The sequence below is a fragment of the Juglans regia genome, chromosome 4 (assembly GCF_001411555.2).
Source record: "Juglans regia cultivar Chandler chromosome 4, Walnut 2.0, whole genome shotgun sequence".
NCBI classification, from domain to species: Eukaryota; Viridiplantae; Streptophyta; class Magnoliopsida; order Fagales; family Juglandaceae; genus Juglans; species Juglans regia.
In genome coordinates, this window is record NC_049904.1 from 27,924,240 (window position 1) to 27,943,280 (window position 19,041).

A 19,041-nucleotide genomic window follows, 5' to 3' on the forward strand; every position below is an offset into this window, starting at 1 on the left:
GGGTGAGATGGAGGCTGATGTGGATACCTTCACCTTTACCGTTCGGGAAATGAGTATTACTATCTCACCCTCCGTTATTTCTGATTTTAGTGGTATCTCACGCGTGATTGGAGCATACCCTGCACAGCTTGTGCCGGATGCTGGGACATATGGTAAGGGTGATAGTAAGGACGATGCTCCAGTAGATGACAGTCTCACAGAAGATGAGGTTTGTCAGATGATGTTGGACGCTTTGGCTCCTCCATATGATGACAACAAGGTCATTAGGCAGGTAGATTGTACAACATTTTTTTTAGAATGCTAAATTTAATTGTTTCCATTAACATCGATCCAAGGAAACACAAGACAAATTTTGACATCGAGCGAGCAAGATTTGTGTTACGAATAGCTCTAGGAGAACTGTTGATCTGCCATTATATTTCTTCCTTCAAACTCGATCTGAGTCACGCTATTCTAGTGGAGGTAATTTACTATTTACACTAATGATCTCTAACCTTCTAGTTCGATTGGGGTTAATGTGCAAATGACTGAGAGGAGGCAGCCACATATCGGGCCTCTAAACAAGATGACATTCAGTAGGAGCGAGGGTCAGTTGCAGAAACTCGAGCTAATATTCCACTAGCACAAGATAGTGGCACGGCGAGTGATCCAACTTCTACTCTTGTTGGTGTTTAAAGACAGCCTGTTGGAGCTACTTTGGATGAGGTACGATCTCTGCTCAAGGAGCATCGCCGAATTTTGATAAAAGAGATCGTTGAGCCCATCATGGAGAAGCTTCAAGAGATGAAGGGACGCATATCTTCCTTACAGGAGGATTTTGAGCTACTTACCAGATAGATAGTTTTAGTTTTTATTTTATTTTTTTATGATGTATCGAACATTATATTTTTGGGTTGTAATTAGTATATGATTTTTATTTTTGTTGCTTTATAGCTTGTTTATTGTCAAAAATGTTTTTTTTCTTATTTTACTAGTGTAATATTTATTTAACTAAAAATATTATTTAACATAAAAGAACTCATTAAAATATTTTTAAATTAATTACATAAAATTAATTTATGAATATTAAATATTTTAATTCACTATAAATAATACTATATAATATATCCATATTTTTTATATTTTGAAAATGATAACTAATAAATTAAAAAAAATATTTATTTTAAGGTATTTTGGATTCCTTTCAATAAATTATTATAATTAAACAATCTCGCTTGAACGTTTATTTTGGGTTCGAACTAAGTTCATACCGTTTGGAAAGAACACTTCCGTTTGAATAGTATTGAATCAAGTCCCCTCCAATTTGTTTATAATTTCCCATCAAACAAGTCGTTTGAATGATTTGGTGTTCGAATTAGTTCAAACCAAAATTCTTTGAGTTCGAATGTCTTGCAACCATCCTGCCAGATTTCCCCACCAAAAAAGCCTGTTCGAACATAAAATTCCAGTTCAAACGGTTTTTAATTTCCCCTGGCAAAATTATATGTACTTTCCCGCCAAGATTATTATTCGAATAGAGACTAAACCGGTCGAATAGACGTTAACTCTCTGTTTGAACAAAGTTTTATCCATTTGAATGTATTTCTATTTTTGGGACGATATATTTTGTCATAGAAGATCTATTTCGAATGAATATCTATTCGTTCGAACACCTTGAGAATCGCATCCATGTTTTGAGATGAAATTTCATCCCAAATATGTACTTTTAAGGACGAAATTAAATTCGTCCCTAATAAATTTCATCTCTAAAAATGAAATTTGTTGTAGTGTATATATATAAAGTTATATTGGGAAAAGTTAATTTAGTGGATATTATTCAACTTAAATATATATAAAAAAAGAAAAAAAAGAAAAAGGAAGAATGGTAGGAACCTCACATACAATCATTCAAAATATGAGAAATGATATTTATAATTTTAGAGTTTACAAGTCTGATTCATGCGCTTTCTTTAAAAAAAAAAATATTTAATATATAGGCCTGTAGCAGTGAGAGTCAAATAATTGAAGGGTAGTTGGTATAAGAGATTCTATATTATTTAAGAAGGAGAAGTTCTTATTCTAATTTATAATGTTCTAATGAGACTCCAAATGTGTCGACATTAACTAGTGCTTTTTGTGTATACGCTATGTGATTTGGATATTCTATTCTATTGGGGCGTTACAAATAGTATCAGAGCTTATTTCAACCATAAATGTAGAACTTGAGTTGTGCTACTTATGTAAAACCGACTGGCCCGACGAGGACGTTAGGAATATAAGGGGGCGATTGTGATACCCCATTTTAATAATTGTAGGTGGTGTATGAAATCCTACATTACTTGAGAATGAGAAGTTTTTCTCTTTATAATATTCTAATGGATTCTAATTGTATCATTAACTAATCATTTTGAAATATAGGCCATGTGGCTAATTAGACAAAGTCACACCCCCTACCCTTTTCAATATGGGTTTCAAACACTACTACTATATAACTTTATTAAAATGGCCGGGGGTACTAGCTATCACATTATATGCGAAGGATAATTAAACTAAGTTTTAGGTTTTCTAGTGAATAATATTTAACAACAAACTATATTAAACGGTTTTAAGTACCTTATGAATTACATATTGTGTAGCTAGTTACAGGCCAATTAACGTCGGTTTTTTTATTAAATATATTTTATTCAGTTAATTATAAATTCTAAAGGAGAAATAATATAATATTAAATTTATAATTTTTTCAAATTAAACACAATAGGAAAAACATTTACTCGACACCAAGAGCTAATGTAATGATGACAACAAGAGCGTACTGAAAAAATTATTAACAATTATATATACTCCTAAATTTTTTACAAGAGACTTGTGTACTGTATTAATTATAAATTTATTCGAACAAAATTATCAAAAGTATATAAGAAGACATGCATGCAACTTAAGCACACAAGTAAAACTTTTCCTTCGGAACCTTGGAGGCCAAGGCCACCCTCGTCAACTCTGCATGTGTGACATTATTAGAGCATTTTCATCCGGTTTTCGAATTTTTTTTTTTCTAAATTTTAGCTAAAAATGACAATTGATCCCTATAATTTTATCATACATTTTACTTATTTTTTAAAAACCTTCTACATCTCATTCCTTATCATTTCTCTTTTCTACTAAAATAATATTTTTCTATTATTTCTTTATTAATTTTTTGTGTGATCTTCATTTACAAACTTAACTACTTAATATTTTTTCTTATGTTTTGAACTATTACTGTAGTTTATATTTTAAACAAAATTTTAAATTATTTTTTATGGGTATGATAATATTTTTAAAATTAATTTTTTTATATTTTTGTAATTATTTAAATTATTTTTAAAATTATTATTTAAAACTATGATACATATGAGTACGAGAGAAAGTGTAGATGATTGGAAGAATGATTTATTTTATTTATTATAATAAAATATTGATAAATGATGATTTAGGGGATGAATAGTAATTTTTTATATTTAGAAAACTATTGTTTATCTCCTAAATTAAAATCTTAAAATAGGGAATGGAATGAGAGACGGTTTTTCAGCTTTTTCCTAAATAATTCTCTATAATTTAGGAATAACTGTGAAATAGGAGATGTGGTGAGAACGCTCTTAGATTGCCAAACCACCCCGTCACAGCGAACAGGAAAACACTTTGCAATTCTATAAATAAAGCTATCTGCATCACTGTGCACTGGTCATCATGTGCAGGGATGACCGTTGATATGATGCCCCGAATATTGTTACAGCTTCTATAATAATTAATATGGTAGTTGATGATCAACAATATTTTTATCTCGCGCCACGGTCTTCATAAATAAATGACAGACTTTGATCAGCCCTAGCAGCTTGTACGTGTTGTTTGGACTGGGGAAAGAATTTGCAGATATTTCAGTATAACAGCTAGCGATCGATCCGTCTTATACATTCATGCACCCTTTGCTTCCCCAGCTAGAATCCCTGTGCATGGCCCGTACGTGCTTTCACGTAGGATTTAATTGCCATATATCATGGGCCTAGTTACAAGGGCATCGGTTGAGGCCGTACTAGCTTTCTCTAATTTGTATCGCAATTTTGTGCATGGGTTTCTTGCTTGCTCTTAAAGATGTTACAAGATAAGAAAGGAGTCTCGGAGTCTTGTCATCGCAGATGCACGATAAACCAATATCCACCAGGAAAATACATGCAGATCATGCATGCATGGCAGCATTAAAAGAAAAAGGCATGCAAGATAGATAAACATGATTGAATCTTTTTCTGAACTACGAGTACGATTGAATATATATTAATAGGCCAATTAATATTTATCTGCAGGGATGTAACTTTTCTGCAGATTAATGAATCTTATTTTAATAATTTGTAGTAATTAAACAAATAACGTTCAAAATTCAACAAATCATGAGAAATTGGATTACAGATTTCATGCATATTTTTATTAGAATACTACTCAAACAAGCCGGGTCCAATATACGAAACTTTATAGCTTGACCCTCGATTTGCAAACAGAATCAGCTCTCTTGGTTTGAATGAAGATAGAGATGTCACAGGTGGTATAACTGGTAACTTTCGTCTTGAACAGCTTCAATAGGCTGGCCTTCCCATGCAGGGTAGTTGCCGAAGTAAAATTCAGGATCCCAATAGCAAAGTCAGACCAAAAATCAAGATTTGTTAATAACTTATCTGCTGTGATTTCCACGGATGTGCTTATATTGTGTTTCCGACGAGCAGGAATTGTGTCCTCTTCTATCGGAGTTTCAGCCACGACATTCCCACGATAACTCACATAAGCAGTGCTTGCCTCGTGCTTGAAGCTTCCATAGTTACGATTATCAACCGTGACCAATATCCCTAATGTGAGGTTTAGCCCGAAAACTGGCAGTACTTGTAGTTTAAAGTTTTCCAGGCCAACAGGCTGAGCTATTATTTTGGGGTTTTTAGGCTTTAAAACGGTGAAGAACAAGACAACTGCCACCACTAAGACAGTGATGAGGAAAATGGTGGTGACACCACAGCAAATTTTCAGGGTTCTGTAAGAATTTCTTCCACTCCCCATGATTTCTTCTTCAATTAATGGGTTGTAGAAAATATATATAGAGAGAGATTTAGAGATCAGTTGTTTAAGATAGAATGATTAAGACGGAGCAGTCCGACGACGACTGATCAAAGGGTTGTTACGAGGCGATAATTTTACAAGGTGAACATTACAATTTTACATGCAAGGGGATTGTTACGAGGCGTTAATTTTTTGTTTTGAGAATGTGGCCGGCCGGTTGTGAATATAGTAAACGAGGATCAAGATCTGACGTTTGTTGTCGTTTTTCGTGTGCATTGGAGGTGAAAGCAAGGGAGATCACGTAAAGATTATATTATATTAATTTAGCAGAGAATTAGACAGTTGGTCATTTCATGTCATTGTTGTCATCCTTGTTTTCGCAGATATGTGTTTGTGAAAATTGGCATTAGGTTAGCCTTGTCACCTTTGTGTCTGGATGGCTATTCGATCGCCTGCTTTAAGCAAGCATGCAGTCATGATCATCCATCACGGCAATTAGCTAGCTAGATAAATGCCACATGGCCTGCCGACTTGATGCATTGGCCTTTCCATATCATAATGATTGTTGAAGCTGGATCAATGGTCGATATATATATAGATCATATCACTACATGAGTTAACCCATCCGAATGATCTACGTGGCCCGTTGACACTGGGCATTGGACTATCTAGGGTTTAAATTATGAGAAATTTTATTTGTAATTTTGAGTGAGAGATTTCGCTTACATATTCATTGATAAATGAAGGTAAAATGAAAAAAAATTAAAAATGATATTATTGTAATTTTAAAATTTTTTAAAATATAACTGTATGGACTTATATGAACAGTCCTCAAATGGAGACTGTAAAGAGACTAGCTATTAAATTTTGCTCCAAAAAATCCAAAAATGTGCCACTTTTAACTAAGGTTCAAGAAAGTACGTAAATCTAGAATAAAAACATAAAATCAATGCTTATATAATTAAGCAAAGAAAACAACTAGCATTCCTTTTTACACACCAAACACATCTCTGTATGAAAGCCATCCACGATTCCACATCAGTTATGCTAAAAAGTATTCATATTTTAATTTTTTTTAAAATTATTTTATGTAACAAAACTCTTAAAGGGTACGGACTGAGGCTCTGAGCCAGTTGCTTTGTAAACATAGCACGTGTACTGGGCTCTCGACCTTGAGGCTGCCACCAAATCCAACACAGCGAAGTCCATTAACGGCCCATTTTACTAAACGCCGAGCTCTCTCATTTGAAGTATCATGGGCTATTTTAATTGGGCCCAAGGATCGGGTTCAACTTGTGAATTGCACATTCTATTTCATCTGAGCAAGAGCATGCAAATAATAATAATAATTCTCAACTTGTGAATTGCACATTCTATCTTCCGAAAGAATCAGTTACAAAAGAATTTCCTAGTTAACACCAAGCATCCTAAATCAAGGTCTGTTCCAGAACTAGAAAAACAGCATCCCCTAGAATTCTCTGCATTTCCTTGAATTCTGTTTCAAGATCTATATCTAAATTAGCCAAACTTGCAGCAGCAGCAGCAGCAGAACTGAAGGAATTCAACTCTCTGTGATGCTTATTCCTTACAAGGGCAAAAGCTTTCATCTTCAACTGTAACCCTTTGAACATTGATCATCGTTCTTTCTTGCCACCACCTATTTAATTTCCACATTTCGGGAAAAACATGATTTATTTTTTTCCAATTTACATGAGATTTTTCAACCTCCTATGCTGTCCTTCTTGATGACGTTGTCAAAAACCCGAGCTAGAAGAGAAGGGAATTCCACAAAGTCTGATGAGGACATGGACATATTTTTTTTTATAATATTACACCATTGCTAGAGTTGTAGGTTTAATGATGTATTTGTTGGTTTTGGTAACTTTAGTGCAGCAACAGAGTAATGGAATGCAGAGAATAAAAACAATATTGTTGCAGAAAACAATATGCGCTGCTTGTACTGTTGCATTGCTTTTTGTAGAGTGCATGGCACTGCCTATTTATAGTAAGTACAAAAGAATAAAGGGAATAACAATCCTAACCAATTTGTACAGTCTGTGCATAACAGAATTACATCATATTTATTCTAGAAGCTGCTGGAATGCGCTGGAGCATGACTAAGAGGGCTTGCTGTGTGGACTGTGAGTTGGAGCTGCAGTGGCTTGCTGTGTTAATTCTAACAGCCCCCCACAAGATGGAGAGTGTATGTCAATAACTCCCATCTTGCGCAATAATGAATAGAATGTTGGAGAATAGAGTGCTTTTGTGAGGATGTCGGCTAACTGGCAAGAAGAGGGTGTGTATGCAGTTGAGATGAGGCCCTCATGAATTTTATCCCGAATTAGATGACAGTCTAATTCTATATGCTTGGTTCTTTCGTGAAAAACTGGGTTGGAGGCAATGTGGAGAGCAGATCTGCTGTCACAGTGAAGCACGGCTGGTTGAGGGTGTGACACCATGAGATCAACAAGTAAATATTTTAACCAAACAAGTTCACAAGAAGTGGCAGCCATGGAGCGGTACTCTGCCTCTGCTGAACTCCGAGAAATGGTGGTTTGCTTTTTGCATTTCCATGAAATAAGGGACTGCCCAAGGAAGACACAATAACCAGTGGTGGATCTTCTTGTATCTGGACATGATGCCCAATCGGAGTCACAATAAGAGATTAATTGACAAGAAGATGAAGCAGGGAACAACAACCCTTGTCCAGGAGATTTTTTGAGATAGTGCAGCACCTTGTATGCTGCTTGAAGGTGTGGAATCCGAGGGGTACTCATGTATTGACTGAGTAAGTTAACAGAGAAGGATAAATCAGGCCGTGTGATTGTTAAATAGAGAAGTCTCCCAATGAGTCTTCTAAATTCTGAGGGGTCATGTAGCAATTGGCCTTCATCCTTGGTGAGTTTGAGTTTCGGGTCCATGGGAATTGAGCTAGGTTTGCAAGCTGTTAAACCAGCATCAGCAAGTATGTCAAGGCAATACTTCCTTTGGCATAATTGAATGCCAGTTGAGTTGCGAGCCACCTCCATACCAAGAAAGTATTTGAGTGTACCAAGGTCTTTAATTTTGAATTTTGACTCTAAAAAGGCCTTGAGAGCTGAAATACCGTGAGGATCATTGGAAGCTACAACAATGTCATCAACATAAACAAGTAGAGCTAGGAAAGATGAACCACTTCTTTTAGTAAACAGACTGTAATCAGCTCTTGATTGAGTAAATCCAAATTGTAATAAAGAGGAAGAGAATTTTGCATACCATTGCCGAGAGGCTTGTTTGAGTCCATACAAGCTTTTGTTTAATTTGCAAACCTTATTTTTTTCTTGAACTGAATATCCAGGGGGTATTTTCATGTAGACTTCTTCCTCCAATTCTCCATGTAAAAATGCATTATGAACATCGAATTGATGGAGTTTCCAACCTTTAATGGCAGCCACGGCAAGTAAAGTTTTGATTGTAACAAGTTTTGCTACGGGTGAAAAAGTTTCATGGTAATCGAGACCCTCCTCTTGAGTGTAACCCTTGGCAACTAAGCGGGCTTTGTGCCTTTCAATCTTGCCATCCGAATTGTATTTGATTTTGTAAACCCATTTTGAACCAATGGTCTTTTTTCCAATAGGCAAATCAATGACATCCCAAGTTTTGTTTAATTCTAAGGCAGAAATTTCATTATCCATTGCAATACGCCAATCTAAGCTTTTGACAGCTTGTACATAAGTAGAAGGTTCAATGTGATGGAGTATGGAAATGGCAAAAACAGCATGTTTAGGAGATAACTTAGCATGAGATAGGACAGAATGTAATGGATATAGAAGAGGTGTTAGTGAGTTACCTTTGATCCTTGAGCTTGAGAGGGAAGTAGTGGGTGCAATGACTTGTTGACAAGAATAGTCTTGGAGGTAAGCAGGAGGTTTTTTTTGTCTTTTGGATTTACGGGAAGGAGTATTGGTTTTGGGTAGGTGAGAAGAGTGAGAAGGTGTATTTTGGTTAATGAGGTCAGAATGGTTTATGGGAGAGGTGAGATTTGGTAAATCAGGTTCTGTGAGGATATGAGCAAGAAATGAAGCAGTGGCTTGCTGTGGTGGAATATTTGCTGTTGAAGAATCGAGGGGTGATGGTAATTGTGGTGGAGTTGGTTCTGGTGTAGGGTCGAGATGTGATGATAGGGGAGGTGAAGTTGGTTCTGGAGTATGGTCGATATGTGCTAGTGGTTGAGCTGCAGTGAATGCTGGTGTAGGATCTAAGGATTGTGTTGAGGAATGTGCTGAGGGAAGATCTGAGTATGGAAAATGTGTGGTGGTATCTGAATTGGGAGGTAAAAACTGAGATGTGGGAAAGGATTGTGAAGTGTGAGATGTAGTTTTATAGGGAAAGATGTTTTCATAAAAAATGACATCTCTGGAATACAAAATGGATTGATTGAGTAAATCGAATAACTTGTATCCTTTGATGCCAAAAGGATATCCAAGCATGATGCATTTTCTTGCTCGAGAATCAAATTTATGTCTGTTGTGTTTTAGAGTGGATGCATAGCAAAGACAACCGAAAGTTCTCAAGTGTTGGTAGGCTGGTTTGGTTTTGAAAAGCAGTTGGTATGGACTGTTGTTTTGTAAATTAGGTGATGGTGTTCTATTAATGAGATAAGTGGCAGTTAAAATACAATCATTCCAAAAAGATAAAGGAACACCAGATTGGAATTTCAAGGCACGAGCAACATTCAAAATGTGTTGGTGCTTACGTTCTACAACTCCATTTTGTTGGGGACTTTCAACACAAATTGTTTGGTGAACAATTCCTTTTTGCATAAAAAAATCAGTCATTGAAAATTCACTTCCATTATCAGAACGAAGGGCCTTAAGTTTAGTTTGAAATTGTGTTTCAATTAATGAACAAAAGGATTGAAGTAGAGGTCGAGTTTGTGATTTGTTTTTCATTAAATAGACCCAAGTGGATCTAGTAAAGTCATCAATGATTGTTAAAAAATATTTTGAGCCATCATTTGCTAGTTGGGAACAAGGTCCCCAAATGTCACAATGGATGAGATCAAATGGCTTGGAGGCACGGTTGTTACTTAAAGAAAAAGGTAATCTGTGATGTTTTGATAAATGACATGTAGAGCATGGAACAATGGAATTCTTAGAAGAAAGAAGATGTAAATCTTTGTTTAATAAAGATAGACGAGAATCAGATAAGTGTCCCATTCTACAATGCCATAAATTGTGAAGATGTTGTTGAGATGTAATAGCAGCAGAAACAGGTTGATTTTTGAAAGGTAAATTGGATAGGATGGATGATAGGGCTGTGGGAGACACTCCTGCCATCCGAAGGTGATAAAGACCATTGATAACCTCACCCTTCCCAATCGTGCTCCAAGAAGAAAGGTCCTGCACATAACACTCATTAGCAAAGAAAACAAGGCAAGAATTGATGTCCTGAGCTAATTTTTTTGCTGAGATGAGATTGTATTTAAAGGATGGAATGCATAAAACATCCTTGAGAGTGAAAACAGAATTAATGTTAACAATGCCTTTGTGAGTAACCTTGGTATAATTACCATTTGGAAAACTGACTTGAAAATCAACTATTGTGGGTGAGGAAGTATAAAAGGAGGTGCAGCAGATCATGTGATCTGTTGCACCGGTATCAATTATCCAAGGAATGTAAGATGAAGATTTTGTATTAGAAGCTAAGAAGCAGGAAGATATACCAGACATGCTTGAAGGAGAAGGGCAGGCTGGAGATGGATCGACAGATTGAACCTGATTTGCTGCTGGTTGTGTAGCTTGTGACTGGAGCAAGGCAATAAGATGCTGATATTGTTCCTTAGTTAAACTTGTTTGAGACTTCTCATTGATCTGTTCTTGGGATGAGAGACTAGTTTGGTTGATAGAGAGATCAGACCCTTTGGATCGAGGGGCAAGTTTATGGCCAGGGGGGTAGCCATTCAATTTGTAACATCTCTCTGCAGTGTGACCAACGAGATGACAGTGTGTACAGGTTGGTTTCTCAAGGTTTGGATTGGCTTTAAAACACTTTTCCAGAGAATGACCTGAAACTTTGCAAAAAATGCAATATAATTTCTCCCGACGTTGAGAGTTAAAAGGTTTGGGAGTATATCGGTTGGATGAATACTGAGTTTTGGTAGCTAAGGCCAAAGTGTCATGGAGATTGGGAGGGTTAGAGATCTGCTTACGTTTCTCTTCCTGTTGAACAAGAGCATAAACTTCAGCTAATGATGGGGTGGGTTTGAGTAGGATAATTTGAGCTTTGATGTTCCCAAATGAGTCATGGAGTCCCATGAGAAATTTCATCATCCAATCACGCTGTTGATTCTCAAGGATAGGTTTCAAGGCACCACATGAGCATGATGTAATAGACTCAAAATTAAGAAGTTCATCAAACAAACCTTTCAATTTGGAGAAGTAAAGACTGACCGAATCATCACTTTGAGTGAGATTGTGAATGGATTGTTTTAATTCATAAATGCGTGGCCCATTATGTTGGGCAAAACGTTGCTCAAGTTCAAGCCATAAATCATAGGCAGTATCAACATAAACAACACTGTTTTTGATTTCAAGGGACATTGCATTTTGGAGCCAAGTGATAACCATGTCATTGCATTCAAGCCATGGTTCTGACAAGGCATCCGTGGAGGAAGGTTTAAGAAAAGTACCATCAATGAACCCTAGTTTCTTCTTGATTCTTAGGGAACGACGCACAGTGCATGCCCAAGAATGATAGTTTTCAACAGTGAGGGGATGATTAGTGAGTAATGTTGCTGGACCATCATTGTGGTTAAGAAAATAGGGACTAGAGGGATCTTTTGGATTGCAGTTGATTTTGGTGGTATTTTCAGTAGTCATCGAAAAACAGAGAAAGGGAGTAAGGAGAGAAAAAAAAATGGGGAAGATGACGAGATTTCAGTAGGCTCTTGATACCATGTTGGTTTTGGTAACTTTAGTGCAGCAACAGAGTAATGGAATGCAGAGAATAAAAACAATATTGTTGCAGAAAACAATATGCGCTGCTTGTACTGTTGCATTGCTTTTTGTAGAGTGCATGGCACTGCCTATTTATAGTAAGTACAAAAGAATAAAGGGAATAACAATCCTAACCAATTTGTACAGTCTGTGCATAACAGAATTACATCATATTTATTCTAGAAGCTGCTGGAATGCGCTGGAGCATGACTAAGAGGGCTTGCTGTGTGGACTGTGAGTTGGAGCTGCAGTGGCTTGCTGTGTTAATTCTAACACCATTGGTCATGCTCCATTGCTAGAGTTGTAGGTTTAATGATGTATCCATATCAGACTTCGACTTTGTTGGTCGTGAGGATCTAGACAAAGAAGACTTGGAAGAAGAAGTTGATCTGGACTTTTTTCGCTTCTGCTTCTTTTGAACATTATGAAGTTCAGTGGGTGGAACGTCTTTGAACGTGTCGCATGCTGGTCGGTGTCTCATGGAATGCTCAAAATCTGTTATACATGGTCAAAACATAATTTAAATCACCACATAAACTAGAATGAATGGGCAACACCACCAGAATACAGAAAATCACATTGTTCATTCAAATATATATTTTTTAAATAACGCATGATATAGACATGGATTTATTTCATCACCTTAACATCCCTGATTTTCTACCATGGTTAAAACCTTTTGTTCCCCTTCCTCTGTTTTAGCTTGACAGTATATTCCTAATAATTGACACTCACCTAGAAGCATCCAAAAAAGTATTTTCCTTGCACTATATTTCATGTATTGAGACATTGAATATAAGCATCCAACACTTTGATCAATTCTCGTTCCGAGCTTTTTAGCCATTTTACAGAGAAAGATGAACTACCATTTAAGTATTTCACACCTGTAAGCTTTTTCCTTGAAATGCCTTTCACACCAAAAAGCTTGTTTTTCACAAAACTCTCCCCTGATTAAACTGAAATATGCTACTGCAAAACTACATCTTTAAATCCAATTGATAATTATTCCAAACATCTCATTTATTAGTGTCGGTAAATTCTTCAAACTATCTCAATCACATCCTTAATTTGCACACCCTCTGGAAAAGCTCACCACCTTCTTAGCAGATAACAGCAGCACATAAAGAAAATTCTAATCAGCTCTATCAATTTATGAGAAACTTAGTCTCTAGGGTGGACCACCAAAAACTGGTATTATTTTGGGCCTTGAGCTATTAGATTCTCCTGCATAATGAAGTGTTCGCTGAATCGCTCGTGACAGCACAGCCAAATTGTTTCCTGAAGGCAAGAATCTCAAAAAATGTTTTGCACATCTTGGAACATAAGCTCCAATAAACTGGAATAAACGTTGATCTATAGTCCCTCTTCAACTAGTTAACCCGTGGAAAGACCTTGCTTGGACTTGTCTATTTAGTACAAGTGCACATGATATGAGGAGAGTGAACATCTGAAAGTGAAAACCTTAAAATACACTAAGAAATACTCGAAATGACATAAAAGCTCCCAGCAATCTCTTCACTCTCTCTGCAGCATGTGCTATATTATAAATACTTACACAAACATAAATGAGCTATATATTGAAGTGTAAGGTACGAAAAGAGCTCAAACACACCATGAGAAGACCGTGTGGAAAGAGGCATAGAGTTGGAACCTCTAAATTCACCAAGGCTTCCAAGCGATGTCGTTGAAAACTCGGATGCTGTTTTATATTCATTCATCTGCATAGTCCCACCGAACAAAACAAATTAGTGGAGAAAGCATACAAACGCACTTTTCGGCATTTACCATGTAAGCGATAAAGCTATAACTGGAAGACAAAAATAAGGAATAAAAGATGTGGACTACGTACCCAACTAGGTGCACTGCCAGATTGGTCATCCAATCCTATGTGTGCCACATGCTTAACATCTGTTGGGTACCCAATTTCAATCTCACGCTCCTTCACAACTACATCGAGACCATTTCCAATTTTTAGCCCAAAACACTCAAAACCATCAAAATATTCACAGGTAAAAACAGAGAAACATACATAAACATTCATACACACATACCCAATTTCCATCTCAAGCTCCTTCACAACTACATCGAGACCATTTCCAGTTCTTAACCAAGAACAATAAAAACCCACCAAAATATTCACAGGTAAAAACAGAGAAACACACATGCATGCATACACAATACATATGTATGTGTGAAAAAAGGCATTACCAAATATTTGGGAAATGAATTTGAAACTTTTGTAGATTCCTTTCATCTTGGGCGACATGGTGGAAGCAAGAAAAATGCAACAGCCAGACGCTTTAAGGAATGTCTAGAGATGGTTCTTTTGCCTGCCAGAAAGTAGACGTAGTTAGATTGCTATCAATCAGCTACGATGCATTGATCGCAAATCAATGATTTTGAGTTCATGTGAACTCTAACCCATTTTTCATTATAAGATGACTTACAAATTTAACCAAACCAGAAAAAAAAAAAAAAAAAAGAACCAAGAAAATATGCATGGTACCTCAATAAGACTATTCCGCTTACACGAACGAAAGAGTGACAGGTTCAAAAACCCAAGAAAGTTCTCCACTTCCTGCAGCCAATTACAGCGTTCCGGCCAACTACTGTGGATGAATGAACAGCACGTATAAAAACTCCCCCTGGGTACAAGAAGGGTTGGTGCATTCATAGGCCCGTAAGAGCCAGACGGTGAAGACCGAAACACACGAACAAAAAATAGAAAGAAAGAAAAGAAAAAAATAAAAAAGAAGAAGAAGAAGAAGAAAAGACAAAAACAAGAAAGGATGCTAATAGATAACGAGAACTGACACGAAACGAAGGGCCTAAAAGGAAGAGAAGAGAAGATGGATAACCATGAAAGCCTCCGAAACCAAGGGGAAGAGAAAGTAAGGCTTTGAAAGATTGGACAAGAAACAGAGTGGGGCGTAATAAATTGAGTGGTTACCGATCTCCACCCACAGAATATTATAATTTTATATTCTTTTTGGAAAGAATTAAGACATTTAACAACAACAACAACAAAAAAAAACCAATAGATAGAATGGTTTTTTTATTGTTGAACAGGTGAGATCGGCGGGCTTGAGCTTTCAATATTTAATTTCGGAGATTAAAGTTAAAAATTAAAAATTAATTTTTTAAAATATTATTTTTTAAAATTTAAAAAATTTATTTTATTTTATATAAAATTTTAAAAAAATTATAATAATTAAATAAAATGAATTGAGAGAATTATAAAAAACAAAGGGAGCCTTACTTCTCTAATTTAGTTCGTCTCGTCTGTAAATTATGCAGTAGAAAAATTATGTTCTGACAATTGGGCCATCTATGGATTATTCAGCTTAAAACTTGTACTTTAATAATATTTGGAATTATTAAATCTACTTAATTTCCTACTTTCTAAGCATCAGCTCTTGAAGGTGAAAAAGCTATTCCATTTTATATCAAGTTTGAGGGCTGAATTGTCCTGTGACTCTTTTAAATTTAATAGTGAGATCTATGATATTTGTAAGATAGATAATATTAAATGTAAATCATATTAATTATTATGAAATTTATCTATTGAATAAATCTGTTGGTTAAGTCTATTTATTGACTTACTAAACACATCGTTGATCCATCTAATTATTGAAAAGTACTAACTTTTTAAACTACTTTTTAAATTTTAGGCTGATTTGGATAGTAAGATGAAATGAAATAGTTTTAGATGAGTTAAATAAAATATTATTTTTTAATATTATTATTATTTTAGAATTTGAAAAAGTTAAATTATTTATTATATTTTGTGTAAAAATTTAAAAATTTTATAATAAAGAGATGAGATGAGATGAAACTATCTTTATATCCAAATATAGCAGGCTGAATTATTCTAATAACTTAAATTTATTTAAAAAATGGATAGCATCGGGATTTCTTATGCTGATGGTCTGCAACTACTATTGATTTCATTAGGATTTCTATATTCCAAGCCAGAATTCCTGAAATCTGTTTTCCAGTGCCACAAATTATTTTTTTCCTCGACAGAAAAAAAAGGTGAATGACCAACTAGGTTTTCATGTCCTATTATATATTTATTCAAATTATCTCTCATTTCAAATGAAGCTGAATTTAGTTCATTTCGTTGGTTTTAGTAGAAGAATAATTCTATTTAAAGACTTTTACATCAGAAATTATTTATATCTTATAATTTGATTTGAAATATAAATTTTATAAATTAAATTATGGCGTGTAGTATAAAAACATTCAAATAGCATTACTCATACTTTTTTTAAAAAATCCCACAAAATAGTTAGGCGCATGGATGGTTGTGGGCACGTTTGGTTTCAGTTTGTTATTCGGTGAGAAACAGCACCCAAGTTTCTTGGTTACTTAATTAGCATTTTTTTTTAACAGTCCCGTCTCAAATTTATTAATAAACCCTCATTTATAGTAGAAAAATACCGTAATAACATTCAGGACAACAAAACATTTCAAATAAAACAACTCAAGTGACCAACTAACAAAAACCAGTAAAGTATAAACATGCCAAGAAACAAACTAAATATGCCTAATGACGACAACATAAAGAAGCTAAACAGACCTAAGAAAACCAATAAAAACTATATATGTATGTCTGGAACTTCTACCTTATCTAACCGAATCATATTTTTTACGTGTCGAGGTAGAGAAGTAAAAGAATTAAATCTCATGTTAAAGTCTTGTTCTTCTAAACGGGCCAAGGCGTCAGCCGGAGAATTTCGTTCTCTAAATTGATGCTGTTACTTAATTAGCATGGAAATGTACTAGCTAGGGGTTTTATCATTAACGAGGATGATGATCTTGACATGCATGTCTTGGGACATGCCCTAAATGGAGTTAATTAATGGTACAATTGGGGAATCATTTGTTGGCAGATATTGCAGGAATAAGATGATCAAGATCACGAGACAGCTAGCATATTTGGAAAAAAGGGAATAGAAATAAATTAATGGAAAGCTGAAGAGAAATTTGAATAACAAAAGTCAAAGTGTTCTGATTCGAGAATGGGATATTTTAATCACAAAATGGGGATTCAATTTTCAAAACTCTTAAAAATTATCTTTAAGAAGAAAATTATGTCCTTTTCAATTATTTTTTAGAGTTTGTTGAGATAAAAATTATAAATTAAATAAAATATTGTTAGAATATTATTTTTTAATATTATTATTATTTTGAGATTTAAAAAAATTAAATTGTTTATCATATTTTATATAAAGATTTGAAAAAATTATAATAATAATACAAAATAAAATAAAATACTATCACTGTCCAAATGTAACCTCAGGGAACTTGTACAAAAACAAAAAGAGAGAATTAAGAAACATAATAGTAATGACATGGTAAAGCGGGCAATTCACCCTCTTGTCTGTCGGGTTTATTGATGGATACAATGTTAAGTTTTGTGCACTTAAAAGAGTGGATAAATTTAAAGCTCATATAAAAATTAAAAAAAAAAAATCAATTTTTAAAAGTAAGTCTCACTTTTAAAAAAATGCTAATAGATTATATACTTTAAGATTATATCTAGTATTATCTTACTCATATATTCTATTCAGTCTCATCGATTTGCCTCCTCAAAGTTACTATTAGTATAAATTGTATTTTTTTTTTCTTTTAAACATTTTTAATCAATAAAAAAAAATTATAATTTTACTAATATTCACTTTTTTAATTATTAAAAAAATTAAAATATTCAAACAGTAATTTTGAAAAGGTAAATTCATGGAGCTAAGTATATTTTCCTTCCCATGAAAAGGTACTCCACGCACAGCTGACAGCACCCAGTTGACCAGGCTTCTCGAGTTCTCCTTCCAAGGACGGCCCCAACCAATTATGATCGGAACTGGCCCCTTTTGGGCTCAAGATCAGAGCTTGCTATTATGTCACAGTTAAGCCGCGGTTTGAAAAGTGAAAGTGTTCTTATTTTATTTTATTATTATAATTTTTTTTATATTTTTATATAAAATATAATAAATAATTTTTAAAATTTTAAATCTTAAAATAATAATAATATTAAAAAATAATATTTTATTTAATTTTTAATTTTTAATTTTTATCTTAATTTACTATCCAAACCACACCTAATTTCTGAAGAATGGTTTGGGTCAGGTCGACCTTGGGCTGTTGCCATGTTTGCCTGTCCACTCGTGGGCTTTCATGGTATGATAATTCGTGTGATTGTGAATTCTATTGAAGTGTCTATTTACTCATGGACGTCTTTTCTCTTCCATTTTCTGTGTACTTATGAATTGAATTTAACCTTTTAAATTAATCTTTTATATTTATAATCGATTATATATTATATTTTTCACTACATAAAGAATGCTTTTATTTAGCAACTCAAAGATTTAGAAACTATCTTCGAGTTTCTAAGAATGCTTTTAGTGTTGTTTGGATTCAGAAACTACCTCACCTCATCTCATTATTATAATTTTTCTAAATTTTCATACAAAATATAATAAACAATTCAACTTTTTTAAATTTCAAAATAATAATAATTTTACAAAATAATATTTTAATAATATTTTATTTAACTCATCTAAAACCATCTTATCTCATCTCTTCTCATCTCACTATCCAAACGAACGCTTAGAAAATATATTGTGTTTATATTTAATTTTAAGGTTGTTTTTAGTAGTTGATATGGAAGATATACTTTCCAAACCACTAATTCGCTATATTTATTTACAAGAAAAATTTATTAGTTTAAATTTTAAATGGTTTTAATAAACATATCAGCAGTGTAGAAGATGCGACTTTCTTTCTGACTTACAAATATACATTTTCTATAGAAATATCGATGTCTGGTTGCTGTCCACAGGTGCTGTTTTAAGCCCTTTTATGGAGTCAATTGGAAAGGTGGCATGCAATATGTAGGCTGTCATATGGTGCAAAGGAATCTAAACTCTGTCGAAATACATGTAGGCGTTGATACCACTTGTGCGAGAGAACTTGTTAATAGATTTATCAGTGTAAGGAAGAGTCCAGA

General features: G+C 34.4%; 2 protein-coding genes across 2 annotated transcripts; both read right to left on the minus strand.

Annotated features, from left to right (window-relative positions):
• Positions 1–4,479: 4,479 nt before the first annotated feature.
• On the minus strand, positions 4,480–5,055 carry LOC108985113. The gene has a single exon (XM_018957277.1). The coding sequence runs from the start codon at positions 5,053–5,055 to the stop codon at positions 4,480–4,482; it is 576 nt and encodes a 191-aa protein (XP_018812822.1).
• Positions 5,056–12,054: 6,999 nt separating this feature from the next.
• On the minus strand, positions 12,055–14,964 carry LOC108983232 (CRIB domain-containing protein RIC10-like). Its single transcript, XM_018954802.2, has 5 exons — positions 14,539–14,964; positions 14,241–14,362; positions 13,882–13,979; positions 13,645–13,750; positions 12,055–12,527 (listed from the first exon to the last, which is right to left on the minus strand). Exons 2-5 carry the CDS (start codon positions 14,296–14,298, stop codon positions 12,328–12,330), a joined length of 462 nt encoding a protein of 153 aa, XP_018810347.1. The 5' UTR covers positions 14,299–14,362; positions 14,539–14,964; the 3' UTR covers positions 12,055–12,327.
• Between the last annotated feature and the right edge of the window lie 4,077 nt (positions 14,965–19,041).

Coding starts and splice junctions, on each gene's coding strand:
- LOC108985113 (XM_018957277.1), bottom strand. CDS start 5,055: ATGGGGAGTGGAAGAAATTCTTACAGAACCCTGAAAATTTGCTGTGGT.
- LOC108983232 (XM_018954802.2), bottom strand. CDS start 14,298: ATGTCGCCCAAGATGAAAGGAATCTACAAAAGTTTCAAATTCATTTCC. Junction 13,751..13,881: donor CTGGCAGTGCACCTAGTTGG/GTACGTAGTCCA, acceptor GGGACTATGCAG/ATGAATGAATATAAAACAGC. Junction 12,528..13,644: donor TTCCACACGGTCTTCTCATG/GTGTGTTTGAGC, acceptor CATGTATAACAG/ATTTTGAGCATTCCATGAGA.